General features: G+C 36.0%; 2 protein-coding genes across 2 annotated transcripts; both read left to right on the top strand.

Moving 5' to 3' along the window:
• Positions 1-6,628: 6,628 nt before the first annotated feature.
• Positions 6,629-11,586, top strand: LOC117624357 (very-long-chain aldehyde decarbonylase CER3). The gene is made up of 11 exons (XM_034355558.1): positions 6,629-7,291; positions 7,413-7,642; positions 7,756-7,988; positions 8,091-8,310; positions 8,647-8,774; positions 9,044-9,300; positions 9,391-9,498; positions 10,013-10,219; positions 10,409-10,519; positions 10,710-10,883; positions 11,201-11,586. The coding sequence occupies exons 1-11, from the start codon at positions 7,241-7,243 to the stop codon at positions 11,369-11,371; spliced, it is 1,890 nt and encodes a 629-aa protein (XP_034211449.1). The 5' UTR covers positions 6,629-7,240; the 3' UTR covers positions 11,372-11,586.
• Positions 11,587-13,407: 1,821 nt separating this feature from the next.
• LOC117634959 lies at positions 13,408-20,286 on the top strand. The gene is made up of 5 exons (XM_034369292.1): positions 13,408-13,508; positions 14,103-14,358; positions 14,498-14,638; positions 18,591-18,812; positions 19,244-20,286. The coding sequence occupies exons 2-5, from the start codon at positions 14,181-14,183 to the stop codon at positions 19,285-19,287; spliced, it is 585 nt and encodes a 194-aa protein (XP_034225183.1). The 5' UTR covers positions 13,408-13,508; positions 14,103-14,180; the 3' UTR covers positions 19,288-20,286.
• The last annotated feature ends 468 nt before the right edge of the window (positions 20,287-20,754 follow it).

The raw sequence follows: 20,754 nt of genomic DNA, 5'->3' as shown, positions 1-20,754 counted from the left end.
AAAAATCAGAAAATATTATTAAAAAAACTAAATTAAACCAAAAATAAAAAACTACAACTCTCTCATCTCTCCTCTCCCCTTCCCCCCCGACCCACCCCACCTCTCAACCTATAATGGTTTGGGGTCTGCAAAATCAGGTCTTTGTTCATTTTGGGTGTATAGCTTGCATCTTGAAAGATTTATGTATAAAAAGGTGTGGGCATTTTGGGTTTCTTCTTCAATCAACTACCTATATTTTATAATGACGAACAATGGTTCTGAATTGAAGATGGATTTGCTGGGCTTTGAGGAACCATAGGAACAATCGTTCTGGGAAGGAGGTTTTGAAGCGATGTGCTGCCGTTCTTGGTCCTATGTTCTCTGAAATCCAGTCATCGATGTGTTGCTGTTTTTGTTTGGATTTACTGAAAAGGAATGGGGTCATATTTGGGGCTTTGCAAGTGAGGTATGAGGATTGGATGAGACGAGTGGGGTTGGGGTTTGTGGCGGCGAAGAGTCCAGCCGTCATGGAAGTACTTGGATCAAGTTGTGAGAGAGAGAGAGAGAGAGAGAGAGAGAGAGAGAGAGAGAGAGAGAGACTATTGTGATGGTGGAGGGTGGGCCGGAGAGTGAAGGCTAAGAGTTGGGGGTGGGTCGAGATGGGGAGAGGAGAGAAGTTGCAGTTTTTATTATTATATAGTTTTTAATTTTTTAAAATTTATTTTTTATTTAATTCACGTGGCGTCGTATCATTGGATATGTGAGGTCCATATGTGTGCCACATCAAACCTCAGGAACGTTTTGTGATTAAAAAAAAAAACCTTTAAAAATAGTATAGCCGGGCGGCTATACTTAGTTTGACATGTGGGCGCCTAATTCCTCTTTTTTTTTTTTTTTTTAGTTGTATAGTATAGCCGCTCGGATACACTCAGTTTTTTCTTTTTTTTCTTAAAAATAGTATAACCGAACGGCTATACTCGTTTTTTTTTTTTTTAAACAGTACAGCCGGTCCGCTATACTTATTTTGATATGTGGCGCCTAACCGCAAGGGGTCCTCTTTTTTACGAGTATAAATAGTAAAGCTGCACGGCTATACTCGGTTTGTCTTATTTTAAAACAAATTAGTATAGCCAGGCAGTGGTATTCGGTTTTTAAATATTTTTTACATTGAAAACCTCTCCTGACGAAATATCGTCGGCAAAAGTCTATGCCTGCAAAGTTTTGCCGGATTAGACATCTCCCGACGAAAGTTGCCACTGCCGACGCAATTTTTAAGGGAAATGTCTAATCCGTCAAATTTCGCTTGGATAGAAATTTGCCAACGAACTTTCGTCGGAAGTGATTTTTTTAAAGTAAATAAATATAAACTTCGTATGTTTAGGTTAATTAATTTTTAAATTTTATTTTTTGTAATTAAATATTATCTTTGCATTATTTTAATTATTATTTCTTTAGTAAATAATTAGTATTAAATATTTTAATTAACTTCATGAATTATATTACTCAATAAATAGTAATTCAATTTTTCTATTTTTAGAGTATAGTCGCGCATCTATACTCTTTAAATATATTTCCACATTGCACCGACAATAAAACTAAGGATTTCTATGTGGGCTTATCTTTTGAGGTGCCCTTTGTGAAAATTAGGGATGATAAAAATCTTCGCTATGGCGGGTCCCCAACCTTAACCGGGGGAGATTTCGAAGCTAAAAGGGTATCGAGTATCGGGATTCCCGAACTTGAAAAATCCCTAACGGGTATGGGGAGGGGATGGTACTGGCATCACCATCCCCAATCCTGATCCTAAAATATATATTTTTATATTTAAATAAATAAATAAATATTAACTCTAAGTTAATCTCCCTCTTCTAATTCTTCTTAATCTTCTCTAGAATTTAATATTGATGTGATTTTGAATACTTGAGTTGAACTTTACACGAAGGAGTCCAATATGAAGAAGGAAATTTTAAGATCCTTTCTTTACACGGAGTCTAACAGCAATTGGGATTTAAAGACCAATTAAAAAAAAAATTAGGATTTAAAGAATACAAAAAGCCCAATTATTATATCTCCTACATGCCCCACACATGACATGCATAAGCTGGTATTTGTGGGAGCCAATATTTCCGCGACCACTCCAGTGACGCCACGTGGAAATAAGAACAAAGTTCAAACTTTCCCTAGGTCACATGAATTATGTTGATTCAATCCTCATTTTTTTTTTGGTGAACTGGGGGGGATAACCCCAAACACACAAAACAAACTAGCCAACACAAATCAAGCGGGGTCTAGACACCCCTAACAAATCATCCACCAAAGAAGACCCAACCCAACTTGGGGCCTCATCAAAAATGCAGATACCAAAATCTAAGTTATAACTCCAAGCAGCCAGTTGATCTGCAACACTGTTTTTCTCCCTAAAAATATGATGGAGGCTGCAATTCTCAAGCTTCTGCATTAATTGCCACCAACTAGAGACCAAAGATGCAAGAGGGTGCAAAGTAAGAGAATCATGCTGCTGAACAAGCTGGATAGATTGATTCAATCCTCATTTAATTAGCCTATTAATGGGCATAAAGTAGATAATATCTCCACAAAACAAATAGATATTATCTCCACAAATCAAGAGATCCTCATTGCATTCAATTTCCAAGATATCCTCCATCTCCTTGAGAAAATGGGATAATTCCTTTCCTAAAGGAAGTATTCCTTTTTATTCCAAAGGTGGCTACATGATATTTCTCCTATACATAGCCAAGGATATTCACCAAACGAGGTAATTCGAAACTCAACCCTAGAATTCCAAACCCTAAGCAGCTCACACGCCTCTCCCTCTTTCGCATGCCTCTCTCTCTCTCTCTCTCTCTCTCTGAAAATTCTCCTACACCATTCATGACAAATACCGACCTCCCAGAGATTTTTTTTTTGAACTGATGTTTTGCAGGAAATTTTCGAAGATAATTTAAAGTAGAGTGAAGTTCTTCATTTATTTCACCCAGGCAGAAATTTGCTACCACAATTAATACATTTGAAGAATAATGAGTTGATTGCATATCATCAAAAGTCAATGGAGGTTTGCGGCTCTGAATGGTTAATTTTCAAGTTTCATGATTCGGCCTGGTGGTGGCGGCACTGTGGTGGTGGTGATATACAATAGTAGTCGCATCGGTGCGATGATGGACGAAGTCGTTGCATGTGGTTCTTGAGTAGGACTCAAAAACTAATTAGAAAATTGATTTGATAAAAGATTAAAGAAAAATTAAAGCAAGTTAAAATAGATGATGTGGCAAGTGACATGGATTGCCATATCAAGTGCCACATCAGTTGGTATTAAAATGTTGGTAAACTAGTTGGTGCCTGTAGCATTAAAAAACTCATAGGTACATTTGAACTTATTATAGTAATTTAAAATAAAAAAGAAGATAACTTCTGCGATCCAATCCATTATTAGAAATCAAGGTCCCTAGTAATTTTTTTGATGATTGGTCCCTAGTAATTTTTTTTAAAAAAATGAAGATAAATTTAGCGATCCAATCGATTATTAGAAATCAAGAAGGTCACATCGTTTTAATGTGCCTAAAAAAACATTCTCATGAGCAAAGGGTCAAATTTGAAAACGAATGAATAAGAATTTTTTAATAAATAACAGGAAAATAATGGCATGCATACCATCTTAATTATGTAATGTTGGTGTGGATCAAACTCAAAGTCCTCTAGTCCAAATTCAAAAGCCAAAGGTGTTAATCTAAAAATATAATAAATGGGAAAAGGAATTCTAATTTTCCCTAGTTTTTTATTTAGAGATTAATAAGGATGGGTTACAAAGTAAGAATAAAATAATTTGAAAGGGAAAAGCCAAATTTATTATTTTATTTAATTCAAATCGTCTAAACTACAAGGAGGACGCAGCGGTTCTCACACACACTACCAATATATCATGAGAGTTCAAACTTGAGACTAATGATTTACATATCAATACATTTTTTCACTGGACCAGACCTCATTGACAATGTTCCCTAATTTTTATTCCATAATAAGTAGGGATATGAAAATACCGATTGATCATTGTCAACAATGATTTAACATTAGATAACTGAATCAAATTTTCCTTGTAATTAAGCAATCATATGTGTATATATACGTAGTACTTTTAACTAGAAGCTATAGACTATAGTTGAATGTACATGCTCAGGCACATCCTACGGGAGAAAATCCAACATTTCCTCCTTCAACGTCATATATAACGTCGAAGCTCTTCTGCTAAACATTCCCCAAAATTGCTAGGTCAACATCATTCTGGTTTCCCACAACGGCCAAGCAAAATGGGGAAGTGCTGGGCACATAAGTCATCCCCGTCCAGCTCAAATCCAGAGTAACTTTGTCGCTAAAGAGAAATCCTATTTTCGGAAACCAGAGACGGACCTATGCACATGCTAACTTGGGCTACAGCCCAGGTGATTTGATTTTTTTATAGCCCAACGTCAATACCCCAGCCCACCCAAGCACGCCTCACACACCCCCTCTCAGGAGCTGCTTCACTCTCCTCAGCGCAACTGTTATATCTACTTGCTCATCAACGCAGCTGCTATATCTACTTGCTCATCAACTCCCATGTACTCAACCAACCTTTGCTTATCCAACAATTAGTTTTAAAAAAGTAATACTCACACTCATTGAAGCTGCTCCAACTACTCAAGCATGATTCAATACTATAAGTGCAATTAATACCAATGACAAATTTTTGAAAATTACTACTAACTTCAATTTCTTTCTTTTAATTAATAAATTTTTTGTACTATTCAATTTTCCCTATAAAACCCACATATTTCTTCAAAATTTGCACACCACCAAAATCATTTACCACTCTTTAATTTTACTTAATCTTTTACTCACAAAATTATTTATTAATTGCTTGTATATTTTTTTATTAATCTATCAATATCATTATGAATATATTATTTATTAGTATATGTGTGTGTGAGAAACCTCATTCCTCTTTAAACTATCACTTGTATTAAAAAAAAATTAACGACTTTTTTCTTTTAGTTTAATGTTATTTTTATTTAAGGTTGTACTAGATGCATTTTGAGGGGCTCATTCTTGTATATTTTTTGTTATCAATGACATTCACTCGTACTGTCGAGTAATCTATCATTTTAGTAGGTCTGTACGTAAGATAAATTTAGCCCACCTCATTTTGAAATCTTGAATCCATCCATTTCATACACACCTTGAAGCATCTTTTATCCTACCTAGCCATTCTCATACAACTACATATCCAATATATCCTACGTCATCCATTGTGAATAGCATAGGCTAAGCCATCTCGAGGTGCAATGCATTCAGCAACCGTCATAATAGCCTCTCCAATATTCTTCGCACCTGCTGACAAAAGATGACCATCCGCATCACGAATGATAAAACCAACTGAAGCCATATTGTTGCGAACATAGCCATCAAAATTAATCTTTAGCCAACCAGGGGCGGTGGCTCCCATTTAATCGAAAACTTTGCTAGAGTGGTGGGAATTTTGTCTCCAAAATTATTCTGCTTACAACTAAATCTTTTTTGTTTGGTCCAATACCAGTCTAATTTCCTTTCAGTTAGTTGGAGCGATGGTAGATAGCCTGCCAGTATTTCAACCAAATCAAGTCTTATAGTCAAGCTTAGCTAAGCAAAATCATCACATATTTAATGTCAACGACCTACTCCAAGCAAGAAAGTTGCATTAATGTGTTTCCTATTCTATCGTCCTATTTTGTCCATTCTTGGTGTTCATCACCTGTGAATAAAAGACAAAATTAATAGTCATATTCGGAACGAATACTTGATATTTTTTCCTATCAACGAAAAGAGAAGATTTGAACATGAGATATGTGTTAACGTTTATAAGAAAAGTATCATCACTTGATCAAGAGCTAGCTGATACAAATACTTGTGATTTAACTTAACAAAATTCTTTATATCAATCAATTATTTTTTTCATGTAGTGGAATTCCTTTTTCAAATGTTAGAATGTCTCAAATTCCACCCATGAAAGGAAACTTAAGCAATATCAACCTGTTGAAGTCAAAATATTATTGATGTGAGAAATGTATTAAATGATTTCTACCATACACTTACTCAACATATTGCACCTCACGACCACTCTACTAGATCTAGAAGAATCATGTACAACGACACGATAACAGGACATGAACACGCATGAAAAATGAAGTGTTTGAGTTGAGCGTTTTCGGGCTAGATCCATAGTGGATCGACACAAGGGGTCAGGTTGAGTATAAGATAGAGTACATGTACATAGACAATTTTTCTCTTTTTCGGTTGAATGTACATGTACATTAATTAGGGTTAAGGCATTCAAATATTAGGTAAACTTGGGTATACTTTTGCCCTAACATATAAATGACGTGGGAATTTACCAACGGTACCCTTGGTTCTTTAACACCAGACTGCCCATATCAATAGGGGCTAGCATTGTTCTTTGATAACTGAGGTCTGATGCTACTTTAACATTGATGATGAAAGAAAATGTCACAGCAGACTAGGAAATTACGAAAACAACCCAGACAGGGCAAAAGGTCCTCGCCGACTCCCAAGCTCCCAACCATATGAGGCATTAATTATTTTAGGGGGTGGGATTTTTAGGCCATCACTCTACAGCTGTGGCCCGTTTTCGTCAAATATGGTGTGAAAATGAGAACGCGTAGAAGTTCATAGAATACAACAAGAGCCTTATAAGGGGTTGGGGAGGTGACTGGCGACCGTCTAAAAGCTGACATACAGCAGGACAAGGAAGAAGCAAAGCTACATGTATATGAAAAAAGATAGAGATTGATTAAGAACCCTAACTGTCTTTGATGTCCTTTGATTCTTTGATCTATATAAGTCCCTTGAGGGTTTGGAGAAAAATAATATCATAAAGGCACTTTTGTTGACTAGCTTTGTGCGATAACATAACACCACATATATCTTCCGAGAGAGAGAGAGAGAGAGAGAGAGAGAGAGAGAGAGATTCATCTAATTAAAGTTGTGCAGGCAAGAAATACAGAGCCACACAATTTTTTGCTAGCCAATTTCAAAACGAAAAGTGATGATAAACTCTCTTGAGATCTCTCTCTCTTCAGCCAGCTAGCCCTGCCGGCTCTTTATCATCTCTCTCCAACCATCTTTGTGTGCCTTTGATCAGAAAAAAAAGAAAAAAAGATCTTGGTTTTTCATCAGAAACCTGTAGAGAAGATTTGTTTTTGTAGGGTGAAATATGGCTGCTCCTTTGACTGCTTGGCCTTGGGAGTTCTTAGGCTCCTACAAGGTATAGAAACTAATCTTCATGATCCAATATATTTGTTTTCTGTTAAATTTTACATCTTCTGCATCTTTTAATAGCTTGTTACTGATTTGGGTCTGGTTTTGTTTTTGGATTTGGAAATTAGTATCTGCTGTTTGGACCTCTGATTGGAAAAGCCTTGTACTCAATAATTCATGAGGATCCCCTCAAGGTCCTCATGAACAGCTGGTGTCTCCATATTCTCATATTATGTGCACTTAGAGGCACAGTTCATCAGCTATGGAGTAGTTACACCAACATGCTTTTCCTAACAAGAACTCGTCGGATTCTCCAACAAGGGGTTGATTTCAAGCAGATTGACAAGGAATGGGACTGGTAATTAATCAATTAATTTCATATATATTTTCACTTTTATTTATTATTTGTTTAATTTAATTTTGGATCTAATTTTTTCATTTTTTTTTAAATTTATAAAAAAAATTTGGCAGGGATAATTTCATAATTCTCCAAGGTCTAATTGCCTCCACGGCCTGCTATTTGCTTCCATTTCTTCAAAACCTTCCCTTGTGGAACACAATCGGCTTTATTTCGACACTGGTGCTGCACGTGGGAGTTTCAGAGCCTTTATATTACTGGATGCATAGACGTTTCCATGGCAACTACTTTTTTGAAAACTACCATTCACTTCACCATTCCTCTCCAATACCGCAGCCCTTTACAGGTAAGATCATTAATATGAGCACCGATTTATAAATTCTTCTTTCATTTTTTTTCCTCTCTTTAGTTATATTGACTGATTAATTTATGAATTATTTTTGTTCAGCTGGAAGTGCAACACTTCTGGAGCATCTGGTTTTAGGTGCAATTGTTGGAATTCCAGTTCTTGGTACCACTCTGATGGGTTGTGGATCAATCTTCGCGATCTACGGATATGTCTTGGTCTTTGATTTTCTGAGATGTTTGGGGCATTCCAATGTTGAAGTGATTTCTCATAAACTGTTTGAGAAAGCTCCCTTTCTCAGATATCTTCTCTACACTCCAACGTAAGTACCCACAATTACATATATAAATTAATGCATACTTTTAACTAATTTCATCTTCATATGACATATTTTTGTACCTTCAAACCCAAAAAAGAAGCCCAGTCACACACACCCATCTTTAAATAGTGTATGTTGCCTCCAGAAGAGAAGGAAATGAAACTTTTTTCTGTAAATGGGAAACTTACTGTATTTGATTTTATATATGGAAAAATAACTTTTAGGTAATAAATGATTTATTGTTTTTAAATTTATAATTCTGGGGCGTGTTTACCTTGAAAATAGTAATTTTCATGCACCAATTTAGTAAATTAAAAATCAGTTTCATATGTCTTGCAGATACCACAGCCTGCACCACACAGAAATGGACACCAATTTCTGCCTTTTTATGCCTCTCTTTGATGCACTGGGGAATACCCTGAACAGCAAATCATGGGGACTACACAAAGAGATAAGCTTAAATGCAGGTGGATAATTTAAAAGTTACTTTCATCCAAAATATTTTCTTTTTCTTTTTCATAATGACATTGACATCATAAGAAATGTTGTAACAAAGCAATATGGGAAGGTTGAACATTATTCATAGGTCCTACAAGTGATGTCCAAAATAATATGGTCATAATTCGTTGACAATAATGGACGATGTATGCCTCTCAACTTTAATAAATTATTAACGCATGGACAATAACAGAAAGGTCACTGAAAACTTTGCACATTTTCATCCTTAATGTTGCAGGTAAAAATGGGAGGGCACCGGACTTCGTTTTCCTCGCACACGTGGTGGATCTGTCGTCTTCTTTGCATGTGCCGTTTGTTTTCCGATCGTTCTCATCACTGCCCTTCACCATGAGATTCTTCTTGGTGGGTTTCTGGCCTTTCGGCATAGCATTCATGCTAGCAATGTGGGCATGGGCTAAAACTTTTTTAATTACCTTTTACAACCTCAGAGGCCGCTTGCACCAGACATGGGCTGTGCCTAGATATGGCTTTCAGGTTTGCCCTCGTAATATTTTTTTAAATTTTTTTTGTGATTTTAATTAATGCATTGTTTTTCTTAAAAAAATTTGTTTTTTTACCTTGCAGTACTTTTTACCATTTGCCCTAGACGGTATCAATAAGCAAATAGAGCACGCAATCCTTAGAGCTGACAAGATGGGGGTCAAGGTCATCAGCCTTGCTGCATTAAATAAGGTTGGTATCAGTTTTCTTTCGGAGTTAAAAATATTCAATCCAGTGTGATGAATTCTGAGTTTGGTTGTTGGCCGTACTAATATTATTAACTCTCTGAATGATATTTCTGATCTGCCAAACACCCCACACCAAAAACGAATGCGCATGTTTTTACTGCACATAACATTAGCATTTAAGACTCGTGATGGATGCTTTGAAACTAAACACTGCACCAACCAAATGCCACTTTAAAATATTAATTAAAAATGTGAAATTTGTTTTGGTTTAATATAAAAAAATGTGAATATGGTTTTTTTAATTTTAATTATTGTTATTTTTACCAAAACTTTAGGTCATTCATGTTCTTGGCCTGACCTAGCAAGAGAGGTAACATCCTCCCACAAGTTGCGGGCAAGATGAATGACATGAGTAGGAGGTTGAGGTTGTTAGTCCTCAAATTTGGAAAGTAAAAATAAATAAATAAAGTAAATTCAAATTAAAAATATTAATTTAACTGTTCATTTTCTTAATGTAGAACGAAGGACTGAATGGTGGTGGAACACTCTTTGTGAACAAGCATCCAGACCTTAGAGTTCGTGTTGTCCATGGGAACACCTTAACTGCAGCTGTTATTCTCAACGAGATCCCGAAGGATGTCGAAGAGGTGTTTCTAAGTGGAGCTACCTCCAAGCTTGGAAGAGCCATTGCCCTCTACCTTTGCCGTAGGAAAGTTCGAGTCCTTGTAAGTATATTATTTCCTTTTTCCTCATTTACTTATGAAGGTGATCATGTGTTCATGTTAAGGCATGTTTTGCACTTCTTCTGTAGAAGCACTTTTTTCCTCGAAAAAAATTCCAAGTGCTTCTAGGAAATTGATTAATTGCTATAGCTCTTCATGGGTTTATTAATTAATCAATGATGTTTGGCCCAGATGCTGACTATGTCAACAGAGAGATTTCAAAAGATTCAGAAGGAAGCACCAGCAGATTGCCAACACTACCTTGTCCAAGTCACAAAGTACCAAGCTGCCCGCAATTGTAAGGTGAGCGATTATTGTTTGCCACTTCCTGCACTGCAGCCCTATATGTGTACGTTGCCCCTTAATCTTAAGGCAACTTTTAATCATAGTGCTTAATTATAAAGTTCTGTACAACGTTTTGGTCTAATAAAGCATGAGTATTTGTTTGTGAGTCTAATTAATATGAATTATTGTTGGTACCAATTAATGACAGGCATGGATTGTTGGCAAATGGATCACACCAAGAGAGCAACGTTGGGCCCCAAGTGGTGCACATTTTCATCAGTTTGTTGTGCCACCCATCTTGCATTTCAGAAGAGACTGTACTTATGGTGATCTTGCAGCCATGAGACTACCTGATGATGTTCAAGGTCTTGGCTGCTGTGAGGTAACTAAGCTTTTTTCTTATTAGTTTTTTTAAGACTTTTGTTGGGTAACATTGGCTTGATTTACATGGTTGGCGTGTTTAATAGCCACATCTATGACACAAAATGAGATGGCTAAAAGCATTATAAATACCTAATAGCAAACATTCACGGTTATTCGTGTCAATTATGCTATTAGGCACTAATAGTGTCTTTAGCCACCTCATTATGTGACATAATCACATATATCCTCTTAATATATCGTCTAAATTTTTTATCAATTATATAACCTATCAATCATCGACGATAATTTTTGGTAATATTGGAAAATGCAATGTAGTACACCATGGACAGAGGAGTGGTTCATGCATGTCATGCTGGTGGCGTGGTTCATTTGCTAGAAGGCTGGACTCACCATGAAGTTGGGGCTCTTGATGTCGACAGAATTGACGTAGTATGGAAGGCTGCTCTAAAACATGGTTTAAAGCCAGTTTCATCAAGCAAAAGTTAATTCACTGTGTAACAACATATCGGAGTGAATTACTGGTTATTTCTTTATACCTGAATGAAGCAAAGAGACCCTTCTACTTTTACGTTCTTACATACTAGAACTTTGCATCTTTGTGTTGACTAGAAGAAAGAAAAGTCACATTTGGAACATAATAAAGAGGTAGTTATAGATTTTCAACTTTCGATAAAATAAAATATCCTTGAGATTCACAAAACTATCGTATTGCATCTTTTATGTTCTTTTGAGTCATTCATGGTTCATAAGGTGAATATGTGTGCTCACAAGTAGTCTTTGCCATCAAATTCTGTCCAAAAAAATTCAGCCCATCTCTGCACTCCAGCCCCCGCCGCCCCACTACCACCCACACCATCCACCACTGCACTGGCCCCATGACTGATAGCCAAGCCACACTCAAACCTGAAAACTCTTTTTTGAAAACCCAGATCTGGATTTTGTTCTTGAAGAAAGAGGGGGGAAAGAGAGAAAAAGGAGGAGAGAGGAGAGTTGGCTTCCTTTTTATCGAAGAAAAGAGGGACAAGAGAGAGAGAGAGGGGGACACGACAAGGCCTGACAAAAATAACCAAACCATCCCTCATCACTGAGTGAAGTGATAGGGCCCAAAAGGCCAGAAGAAGGCCCAAAACCAATCATTATGTACCTAAAGAGGCCTACGAAGTAATGGAGCCGACATTAAATCACATTACTTGCACTTCAAATACATTTTTGACCTAAAAGGTTTCAAATTTATAAAATACATGTGGTTTGCAAGTGATTATACGTCTGTAAGTTTATTTGATGACATTGTACTCAATGATAAAATAAATCATATGAATTTTTCTTCTAATTAGATAAATCGATAATATTTTAAAAATCTAAACATTACACTAACAATTAAATTTTGATTTTATATAATAGTGTAAAAGATAAATATATAGAAGTACTTTTCCTTCTTCCTTTTTTTTTTCACAAATAATTCTCCTAATTAATTAACCATGTTTAGAATGAATCATGTTTTCTTTTATTTTTTTCAAGAAAAAAAAATAAGAAAGATGTGTCAAATATTTGGTAAATTGTATTTGATTTTTTTGACACATCTTTCTTGTTTTCATATTTATTTAGGGGTTATTTGATAATCATTTTGTTTGATTTTTCAGTTTTCATCTTCACTTTTATTGAAAATTAAAAATTAAAAAACATGTTGGGGGACAGATTAATTTTACATCACCACATATTAAATGCACTCCAATTACCAAAACCCGGTGTTTGGGACCTCTCTACTTGGACCGGGCCTCTGAATTCTTGTGTTTGGCCACGAACCCAGTCCAAGTCTCTGAACTCCATATCCAAAATTTAAAAAAAAACCCATCCTAATTCCAAAAAAATTACCATAAAATGCTACTCTTCATAAAATGCATTTTCATTCTATGTTATCAAATTCACAATTTGACCCCAAAAAAAATAATTTCCAAGTTTCACATAAAACTGAAATTAGTTACCAAACCACTTTTGTCCACTTTTCACTTTTCAATTTTTTTAAAACTATAATTAGTTACCAAACAAGTTTTTAGTTTTTGAAATTTATAGAGTTATTTACACTAATAGCCCCCTTGAGGTTTTTAGAATTTTCACAAAACCCCTTGAGGTTTCAAAAATTACACGAACACCCTTTAAGGTTTTAAATTATTTTCACAAAATCCTTTTTTATTGATTTTTCATCCAAAGATTGATGATGATGTTATATATAAAAAAAAATTTCTCCAAATGACATAGTTAGCCTTTCATTGAGGTTAATTTTGTCATTTGCATACGTTTTTACGAATTGAATCATCAATTTGTGGATGAACAATTAACGAAAACAGATAATCTAAAACCTCAAGGAGTTTTCGTATAATTTTTGAAATCTTAGGAGTTTCTGTGAAAAAATAAAAAATCTCACTAGGTGTTAATATAAAGAACTCGAAATTTATAACATTCCATTGCCACCCCTCTAAATTTCCTAAATGCAAGGTCTTTCTCATTGCCACACGTCGCAGTTTCTTTCTAACCCCTTGCGCCAAAACGACACGCCAAAGGCTCTTACTAGCAGGCACCTGTTCACAAGAATCCCAACCGTCTCAGTGTTCGAACTAAAGCCAACACCAAGAACTAGGGGTGGGCACGGTTCGGTTTGGACCGGTTTTTGCCTCAAATTAGAACCGATCCGATACTATTCATGCGGTTTGGTTCGGTTCGGTTTTAATTAAAAAATTCAAAAACCGTCCGGTTCGGTTTGAACCGGTTTCGGTCCGGTTCCGGTTCCGGTTCGGTTTTGAACCGGATTATAAAAATTATTTTTTAAAATTGTTTTGTAATACAATTCTCAACTGAAATATTATTTTTTTACTTGAAAATTAACAAATTATTCAATTTCATATAATTAATAAATATTAAAGTGAGAAAAGAGAGATATTTTGACATTGAACTTGGATAAATATTAGGTTTTTTTAGTGAAATTAAAAATATAGCATTAAATATAAATATATATTGAAATTATATATTTTTTTAGTTTCACCGGTTCGGTTCGGCCCGGTTCGGTTTTTGAAGACATGGAACCGGATCCGAATCCGGTCCAAACCGGTCCGGTTCGGTTTTTGACCGGTTTTTGACTTTTTGGTCAACTCGGTTTTTTTCCGGTTTGGTTCGGTGTGGTTCGACTCGGATTTCCGGTTTGCCGGTTTGAGTGCCCACCCCTACCAAGAACCAAAGAATTTCCACTTTTCTGTTCCCGAAACCCAAGCCACAGCGAAAACCAAAACCAGAGAAAAGAATTATGGTGAAGAAAATGTCGCAAGAAGTTCAAAAGAAAAGACCCATTAAGCGTAATAAGAAGAAACTGCTAAAGAAAGTCATAGACTTTCTCATTTCTAACTCTTACATGTTTGCTCCTCTAATTTCTCATCCACCTCACGGCTTTAGCTTACCCATGAAGACAAGGGCTTCTATTAAAGGTATAATTTTCTTTTTCTTTCAACTCTGTTCTGGGATTTTACTGTTTATAGTATTTATAGTATTTATGGCTTCTGTGGTGTATTTATGTTGATGGGTTTTGAAGATTTGGCTCAATTGGGTGGTTTTTTGTATTCTTAGGAGTGGAAGGAAGGAAACCCATTAAAGGAGACAACAAGAGGTTGCTGAAGAAGGTTGGGGACTATCTGAAGTCTGACTCTTACATGTATGCTCCCCTGCTTGCTTCACCTGCATCAGCCAGTACTAGTAGCCCTCCTAAAGGTACTATTTCTCCTATTATATTCTTTCCTTTTCAATTCTAATTTGGACCATATTGTTCTTCTAGTTTTAGAAGGGTCTTTATCTTTTGGCCTTTTTATTGTCTCATAATATTTTCTGTGCTTTGGTGTCAATTGCGCACTGTAAAGGGGCAATGGAGTTAAGCACACAAATTTAAAGAATAAACTGATGAGGACATCTTTGTCAAACCCATTAGGGTTTACAAAAGAAAGAGATGGAAGAGGAAGTCATTTAATTTGGTTTTTAAATCTGGCAATTTTTTATTCCTGCGATTAGTTTCTAACTTGTTCTTGAAGTTTTCCAGATTTTAGTAAGATTTTTTAAGTTTTCCAGATTTTAGTAGGATTTCTAAGTTTCCTATTTTATTTAGGTTAGAATTTCTGTTTTAGCAAGGGACTTTTTATCCTATTGTCTCTAGGTTTTAGTTTGCTGTAAATACCCCTCTCATGTAATTCATTGTGGAGTTGAGATTTGAGATGTTAAGAAAAGTTTACTTTCCAGAGATTGGAGACGCTTTGGTGTGAAGCCAAAACTCTTTTGGTTTGAAGCCATTTGCTTCCTCTAAATTACCTGAATACTCTATTCACCCATATCCTACATCATAAACTAGTAGGGACCACTTTAGTTCTAAACTACAAATTCTATAACACAGTTTATTAAACATTTGTGTTTGAGAATATGCAGATTAAGCTCTTTTATGGATGCAATGATGGTTATTAATTTCATAATTTGTGATACAATCATTAAGTAACACCTTTGCAAAACTAAGGCCTGGAAATGTAAAACTAGGTTCAATTAAATTTGTGATGGTGTACTTAGCTAAATATTTTCATTCTTCACTGTGGGCAAGGAGATATGTATTTTAAGAGGCTTAGTCTGTTCCATTGATAAGGATCTGGCAACGTGTTGAATTGATCTCTAGAAAGTTCTGTGTGTTCTTGGAAAGCAAATTAGAGTTTTATTAGGCCACAAGAAAAAAAAAGAGAAACAATTCCTATGAAATCTAGTAAATGATCCCACAGTCCAAATTGGTAGAATTTAGGAAGTAATTGATTGATACAGCTTTCAGAAATGCAAATGGGCATTACGTATGTGATTCAGTGGTTTTTGCACCCTGCTAATCTATTTGAGATGCAATTTATCTATACTGTTATATAATGCCAAGTATCACTAGTTTATTCCTACCCAAAAGCTCCACAATTTGGTGCTTAGTTTATATTCATCTCAACTTGAAAAATCAATTTTTTCTGCAGATTCCCCATGAAAGTTGTCTTAATCAGCCAAACAAAATCATGCGTGAATCATGTTTGATGCATGTGATCAAGTATAGCAACTTAAGATGTTAGGAGTGGTGGTGGTTATTTAATTTATACTTTAAAAACTTGGAGCTGGTGAAGTATGACAGGTCAAAATTATATCGAAAAGAAAAGTAAGAAGAGGTTAGTCGAAAGTAAATATGACTTGGGGCTTCAAAATGAGTTATGAAGCATGTTACTTGATATTGTAAATTTATGGTACTTATGTTGGTGTCAAGAAAATAATCATATTTATAGGATGAGTGGCTTTAGTCATAATGTGTATCACTGTAAAGTTATTAAAAGATTTTACAGCCAAGTTCTAAAAGAAATAAAAGGAAAATATTTATGACCCAGTTCTACCTAAGCTGGGTCTACCTTGGAGGGGATCTTGACACTATTATGTGTGTCTGTGCATGTGTGTTACCGTTTACTGAACAGTAGGAGAGATGGCCAACAATCTCTTGCTTTTCTTATTAACGTTTGGAAGTTTTTTGGGTTTTGTAGAGAATGTGGTACCAACCTTTTAATTGAAAGAACATCTATTAGAAGGCATATGTACATGTGCGTGTGCCTCTGTGTGTGTGTATAAAGGTTGGAAAAAAATTCATCTGTGGCACTGCCAATCTTTGGTGTTTCTGCAGATGTTGTTTTTATACTTTAATTAGCTGAACTTTTAGGTGGTGTTTTCCTGACGTAGGCCTCTTCTTGAAATGCATCCATGTACACCCAGTTGGCCTAGATATAAGTTAGGCACTAATTTGAAGTATGTCGTTGGAGCCTTCCGAGTTTATTGGCATTCACAATAGAGTTTCACCTTTTTCCTGTTTGATTGGGTGATTAACATAAGAATCAATTGATGGGATCAAGTTATGAGGAACCATTGGTGCAAAAGCAGCATCAGTTGCTAAGCGTGCTTTTGATACCATTAAATATGTTGATACCCAAAATTAGACACAACTTATAGAAGGTCTGCCTCAGTCGCGTGGCCCCTTCAGCAGAGGTGTGGTACCGGCCAAAGGCTCTCGGATGCTAAAGTTAGCTTAAGGATAGAGAAGATAAGTAATTGGACAGAGTTCTCTAAGTTTACTATTACTTTGTGCAATGGTGCAAGAGCCCTATTTATAGTCAAAAGGGATGGAGCACCTTGGTTATAGTTTCGATGTGGGACTGTGGACATAGCCCTAGGGGTCGTCACGGGTCCACATGAAAGTGGCATGGCAGGTACCTTCATTGAGCCGGATCGGCAGGTGAGGTTGCCAAGGGCTCACCCCTGCTGATGGTAGTTACGAGTTCCAGTGACTGGGCTGGGCCATGTCGGCTTCTGCTCAGTGGGCCATTCGTTCCACGTGTCCAGTTGAGAGGGTTTGGTCAGATATGGTATAAACAAAATATATTCAGAGTTATGCTATGATAAAATATGAGTTATGTTGGTGCCTCTGCCATAGGTTTTTGTTGGTTCTACATTCTGTAAGCATATAGGATTATATTGCAATTTAGATTGTGGTTTCCTAGAACTTTCAGATAATAATTTATACACAGGAAAAGCAACCTCGCAAAGATGTGAGACCTTGACAATGGCTCAAGGAGTGACAAGGCTGATGCTTAGAATTTTATTTTCTCTTTTTGTTTTATTTTCCTTTTTTGTTTTATTTTCATGCACCTTTGAGATTGAAACTCTCATCAAATTGAAATTCTATCTGTCCATCCCATGTTTTGGCAATTTTCGATAAAATTTTTATTTTCGTGAGATAAATTAAGGCTAGAGAAATGCTAAGGGTAGCTGCTGGTGATTTGCATGTGTGAGTGAACCCATGCATTAGAACTTCCCGTAGAACAGGCAGTCAGGATTGCTCAGCATTCCTTGAATTGGAAGTCTTGAGCATTTAAAACATGGAAGGGATAACCGTAGATAGACATCAAGCAGGGGACCTTAAGCGTTGAGGAGGAAGCAGTATTGTAGCCAGAAATCCACTTTTTAGTATATTGGTTATGGCAACTGAAATCACCTAAACTTGTGAGGTACTGAGGGGTTCAGGTGCAATGGATATGTAATGTAATATGCATCACAGTGAGCATGCAAGTTGCAAAAGTCTGATGTCTGGCCTGCTCTTTACTGAACACTTAAACAGTATTCTGTTTGTCAAAATAGAGACTCTGCTTCCTTTTGTTTTCCTCCTCTTTGGTAAGCTTGGAGGGAAAAAATAATTAGAACAGTGAGCCGCCGCCAGAAGACCATTTAACAAATATCAATTTACTATTGTTTATGTTTTTTGGCAGTTTTGAGAATACAACTTTTCTATCTTGCACCGAGTTACTAAACTCATGCTCAGTTTAGTTGGAGATGGCACAAGTAACCTAATAAGTAAACAAGAAATATACTAAACTCATGCTCAGTTTAGTTGGAGATGGCACAAGTAACCTAATAAGTAAACAAGAAATATCTTACATTCTGGTGTTCTTTATTGCCAAATTGATTTGCTGTCCACATACATAACATTGTAATAACATATGTCCATTGCTTATTGTTTTAGTATGGTGTTCTATTCGGTTCTTTTCACTTTTGCCAACTTGGTAGTCAATCTTTATATGTTACACAAATATCCTTATTCTTCTTGTCCCAATCTTTTGAATTTCAGGGTCTTCAAAGTACCTTAAGAAGGTCGTCACCATGGCCAATTCAGAGAGGAAATTATTTTTAAAATACAACAAATCAAATGAACGGTTTACAAATGTGATAGCAGAGGATCAAGCCTCCAAGGGCTGTCTTCCTGAAAAAGTCCTTTCAGAGCAGCAATCTGTAGTGCACAAGGAAACAGTGAAGCATGTGGTTCACCATAGCTGTCGCTCATCGATGTCAGGTCACCTTTTTTAGCACATGATATGTTCATAGTCCTGCAGGCAGTTGCATTCTTTTGTATAACTCCATTTTAACAGCAAAACCGTACTGCAATGTGGGAAGCTACGACCTAGCTTTTTAGGTTTTATGTATTTGTCATGTACCTGTTTGTTTCTTTGCACCAAGGGTCATGTATCTGGTACCTTGTGGTCTATATATGCATCGATGTTAGACAGGTCCGTTGGATAATATTATTTAACTTAACACATAATTATGGATATGGTTGCATCATATGGATATGATTGCATCTTATATTATTTGTCACTGGAATTATCTCTGGAAAAGATAGGGCCTTTGAAGATATTTGATCAGTTCAGAATCATTCATAGTTTTCTTGATGCTAGATAGTATCTGCGTTGATCTCTGAGGTGTTAGTTTTGTTATGTGGTGCAGGGAAAGGACTGCTCAGATCGCACCTAAGGAAGCTTGTTGACTGAGCGCGTAAGGAATCCACTACTAGTTTCAATAACTGGAATGTACAGGCGTTGTTGTAATTAGAATGCTTATGCTTTCGTTTAATTAGACATGGTCATGTTTTCTAAGGAATTACTGTTATAAAACGATAACGAAGCCTGTTGTCGTGAGCTTGTATGATGAGTATTTACTGTTTGAAGGTCTTTGATAAAACTTGGCCATGTTCAGCACGGGGCCCCTCAGATGGAAGTTGCTGTTGCAGGTGTTTTTTAACGTAGCCCCATTCTAATTCCGGAGGAATACAGATAATTGGCTGCTAGAAGTTACGTCAACAAGCACTGGCTTTTAGATTTTGTGGTGTAATTTCCCCTGTTGAATTACGTATGCACAGATATGAAAACTTGCACAACCAAGAGATTTGAATTGGAGATTTTCCATACTGAAAGTTACTGAAGAGGAAGTGAACTTTAGTATGATTAGACTTGACATGAAATCCTCGTGGGCGGGGGGTATGAAGGTCGTCTTGTCAAAATTGAACTGCTGATCATACGAGGACGGGACAGCTCATCAGTGGTCAGGTAACCTGTAACTCATCTAGCAGTATTATTTGGTTGTCTGTTGAATTAGAATTTTCTCAAAAGTAGCTCAAAGTTCTTGATGTCATAAGCAGCTTCTAATAGTACTTCAGTTCTGTCATGGCTCAACATGCAAACGATGAAGTCAATTAAGAATGCAGAGCTCAGTCAATTGGTAAATAATGCTTATCATGTCCACTAGTAGTAGATGGATAACTAGTACCTTCCCCACATGGAGATGGAGGTATCGGCTTATGAAATGAAACAACACGTGGAGTCACATCGACCCTTCACGTGTGATGTTTGATCTCCCATAGATACATCTAAGAACACCCACATGCGATGGGAACATGCACTGAGAATTGTTATTGCATGTGAGAATTGTTATGACACGTGCAAAACTATGAGTCAAGTATAATTGTTTAATCAAATAAGCGTACATCATGATTGGATTGGGTAACTCATTAGATTTATGGCATGTTTATTAATTCGTAATCGAATGAGGATGAATTGAATTGAGGAGTCGGAATCTAGATTTTTATTTAAGTTGTTTACTTAACTATTTGGAATCGGATAGAAATGGTATAGATTACTTAAGTTTACTAAATTTCCATGAATTAGAATTGAAACTAATTTGATTATTAAAATGCTCTTGTTGTTGGGTTAAAGTGAATGGTAAATTTGGAATTTTAAAATTTGTGTGATTATATAATGGGTAAAAAAATATGAATTCTTGATGGGTTAATTCTCTAAGATTTAGAATGCCACTTTCCATCCAAATGTCTAATTCCTTCAAATGAGGAGTTGAATTTCTGATTTGTGTGGATTTTACTCGTATTTTCATTCCTTTATGTTAAGTAAACACATGAGTAATCAATTATTGAAATCTAACTTCTTATTTTGATTCCGGATAGG

The sequence above is a fragment of the Prunus dulcis genome, chromosome 1, assembly GCF_902201215.1.
Source record: "Prunus dulcis chromosome 1, ALMONDv2, whole genome shotgun sequence".
Lineage (NCBI taxonomy): Eukaryota > Viridiplantae > Streptophyta > Magnoliopsida > Rosales > Rosaceae > Prunus > Prunus dulcis.
This window is presented reverse-complemented; position numbering and strand designations above follow the sequence as displayed.

What these genes read in the sequence shown, in the direction of transcription:
- LOC117624357 (XM_034355558.1), top strand. Translation starts at nt 7,241, where the DNA reads ATGGCTGCTCCTTTGACTGCTTGGCCTTGGGAGTTCTTAGGCTCCTAC. An exon ending in GTAGGAAAGTTCGAGTCCTT is followed by an intron (nt 10,220 to 10,408) that starts GTAAGTATATTA and finishes TGTTTGGCCCAG; the next exon opens with ATGCTGACTATGTCAACAGA. An exon ending in AAGGTCTTGGCTGCTGTGAG is followed by an intron (nt 10,884 to 11,200) that starts GTAACTAAGCTT and finishes AATGCAATGTAG; the next exon opens with TACACCATGGACAGAGGAGT.
- LOC117634959 (XM_034369292.1), top strand. Translation starts at nt 14,181, where the DNA reads ATGGTGAAGAAAATGTCGCAAGAAGTTCAAAAGAAAAGACCCATTAAG. An exon ending in GACAAGGGCTTCTATTAAAG is followed by an intron (nt 14,359 to 14,497) that starts GTATAATTTTCT and finishes TTGTATTCTTAG; the next exon opens with GAGTGGAAGGAAGGAAACCC. An exon ending in CTGTCGCTCATCGATGTCAG is followed by an intron (nt 18,813 to 19,243) that starts GTCACCTTTTTT and finishes TATGTGGTGCAG; the next exon opens with GGAAAGGACTGCTCAGATCG.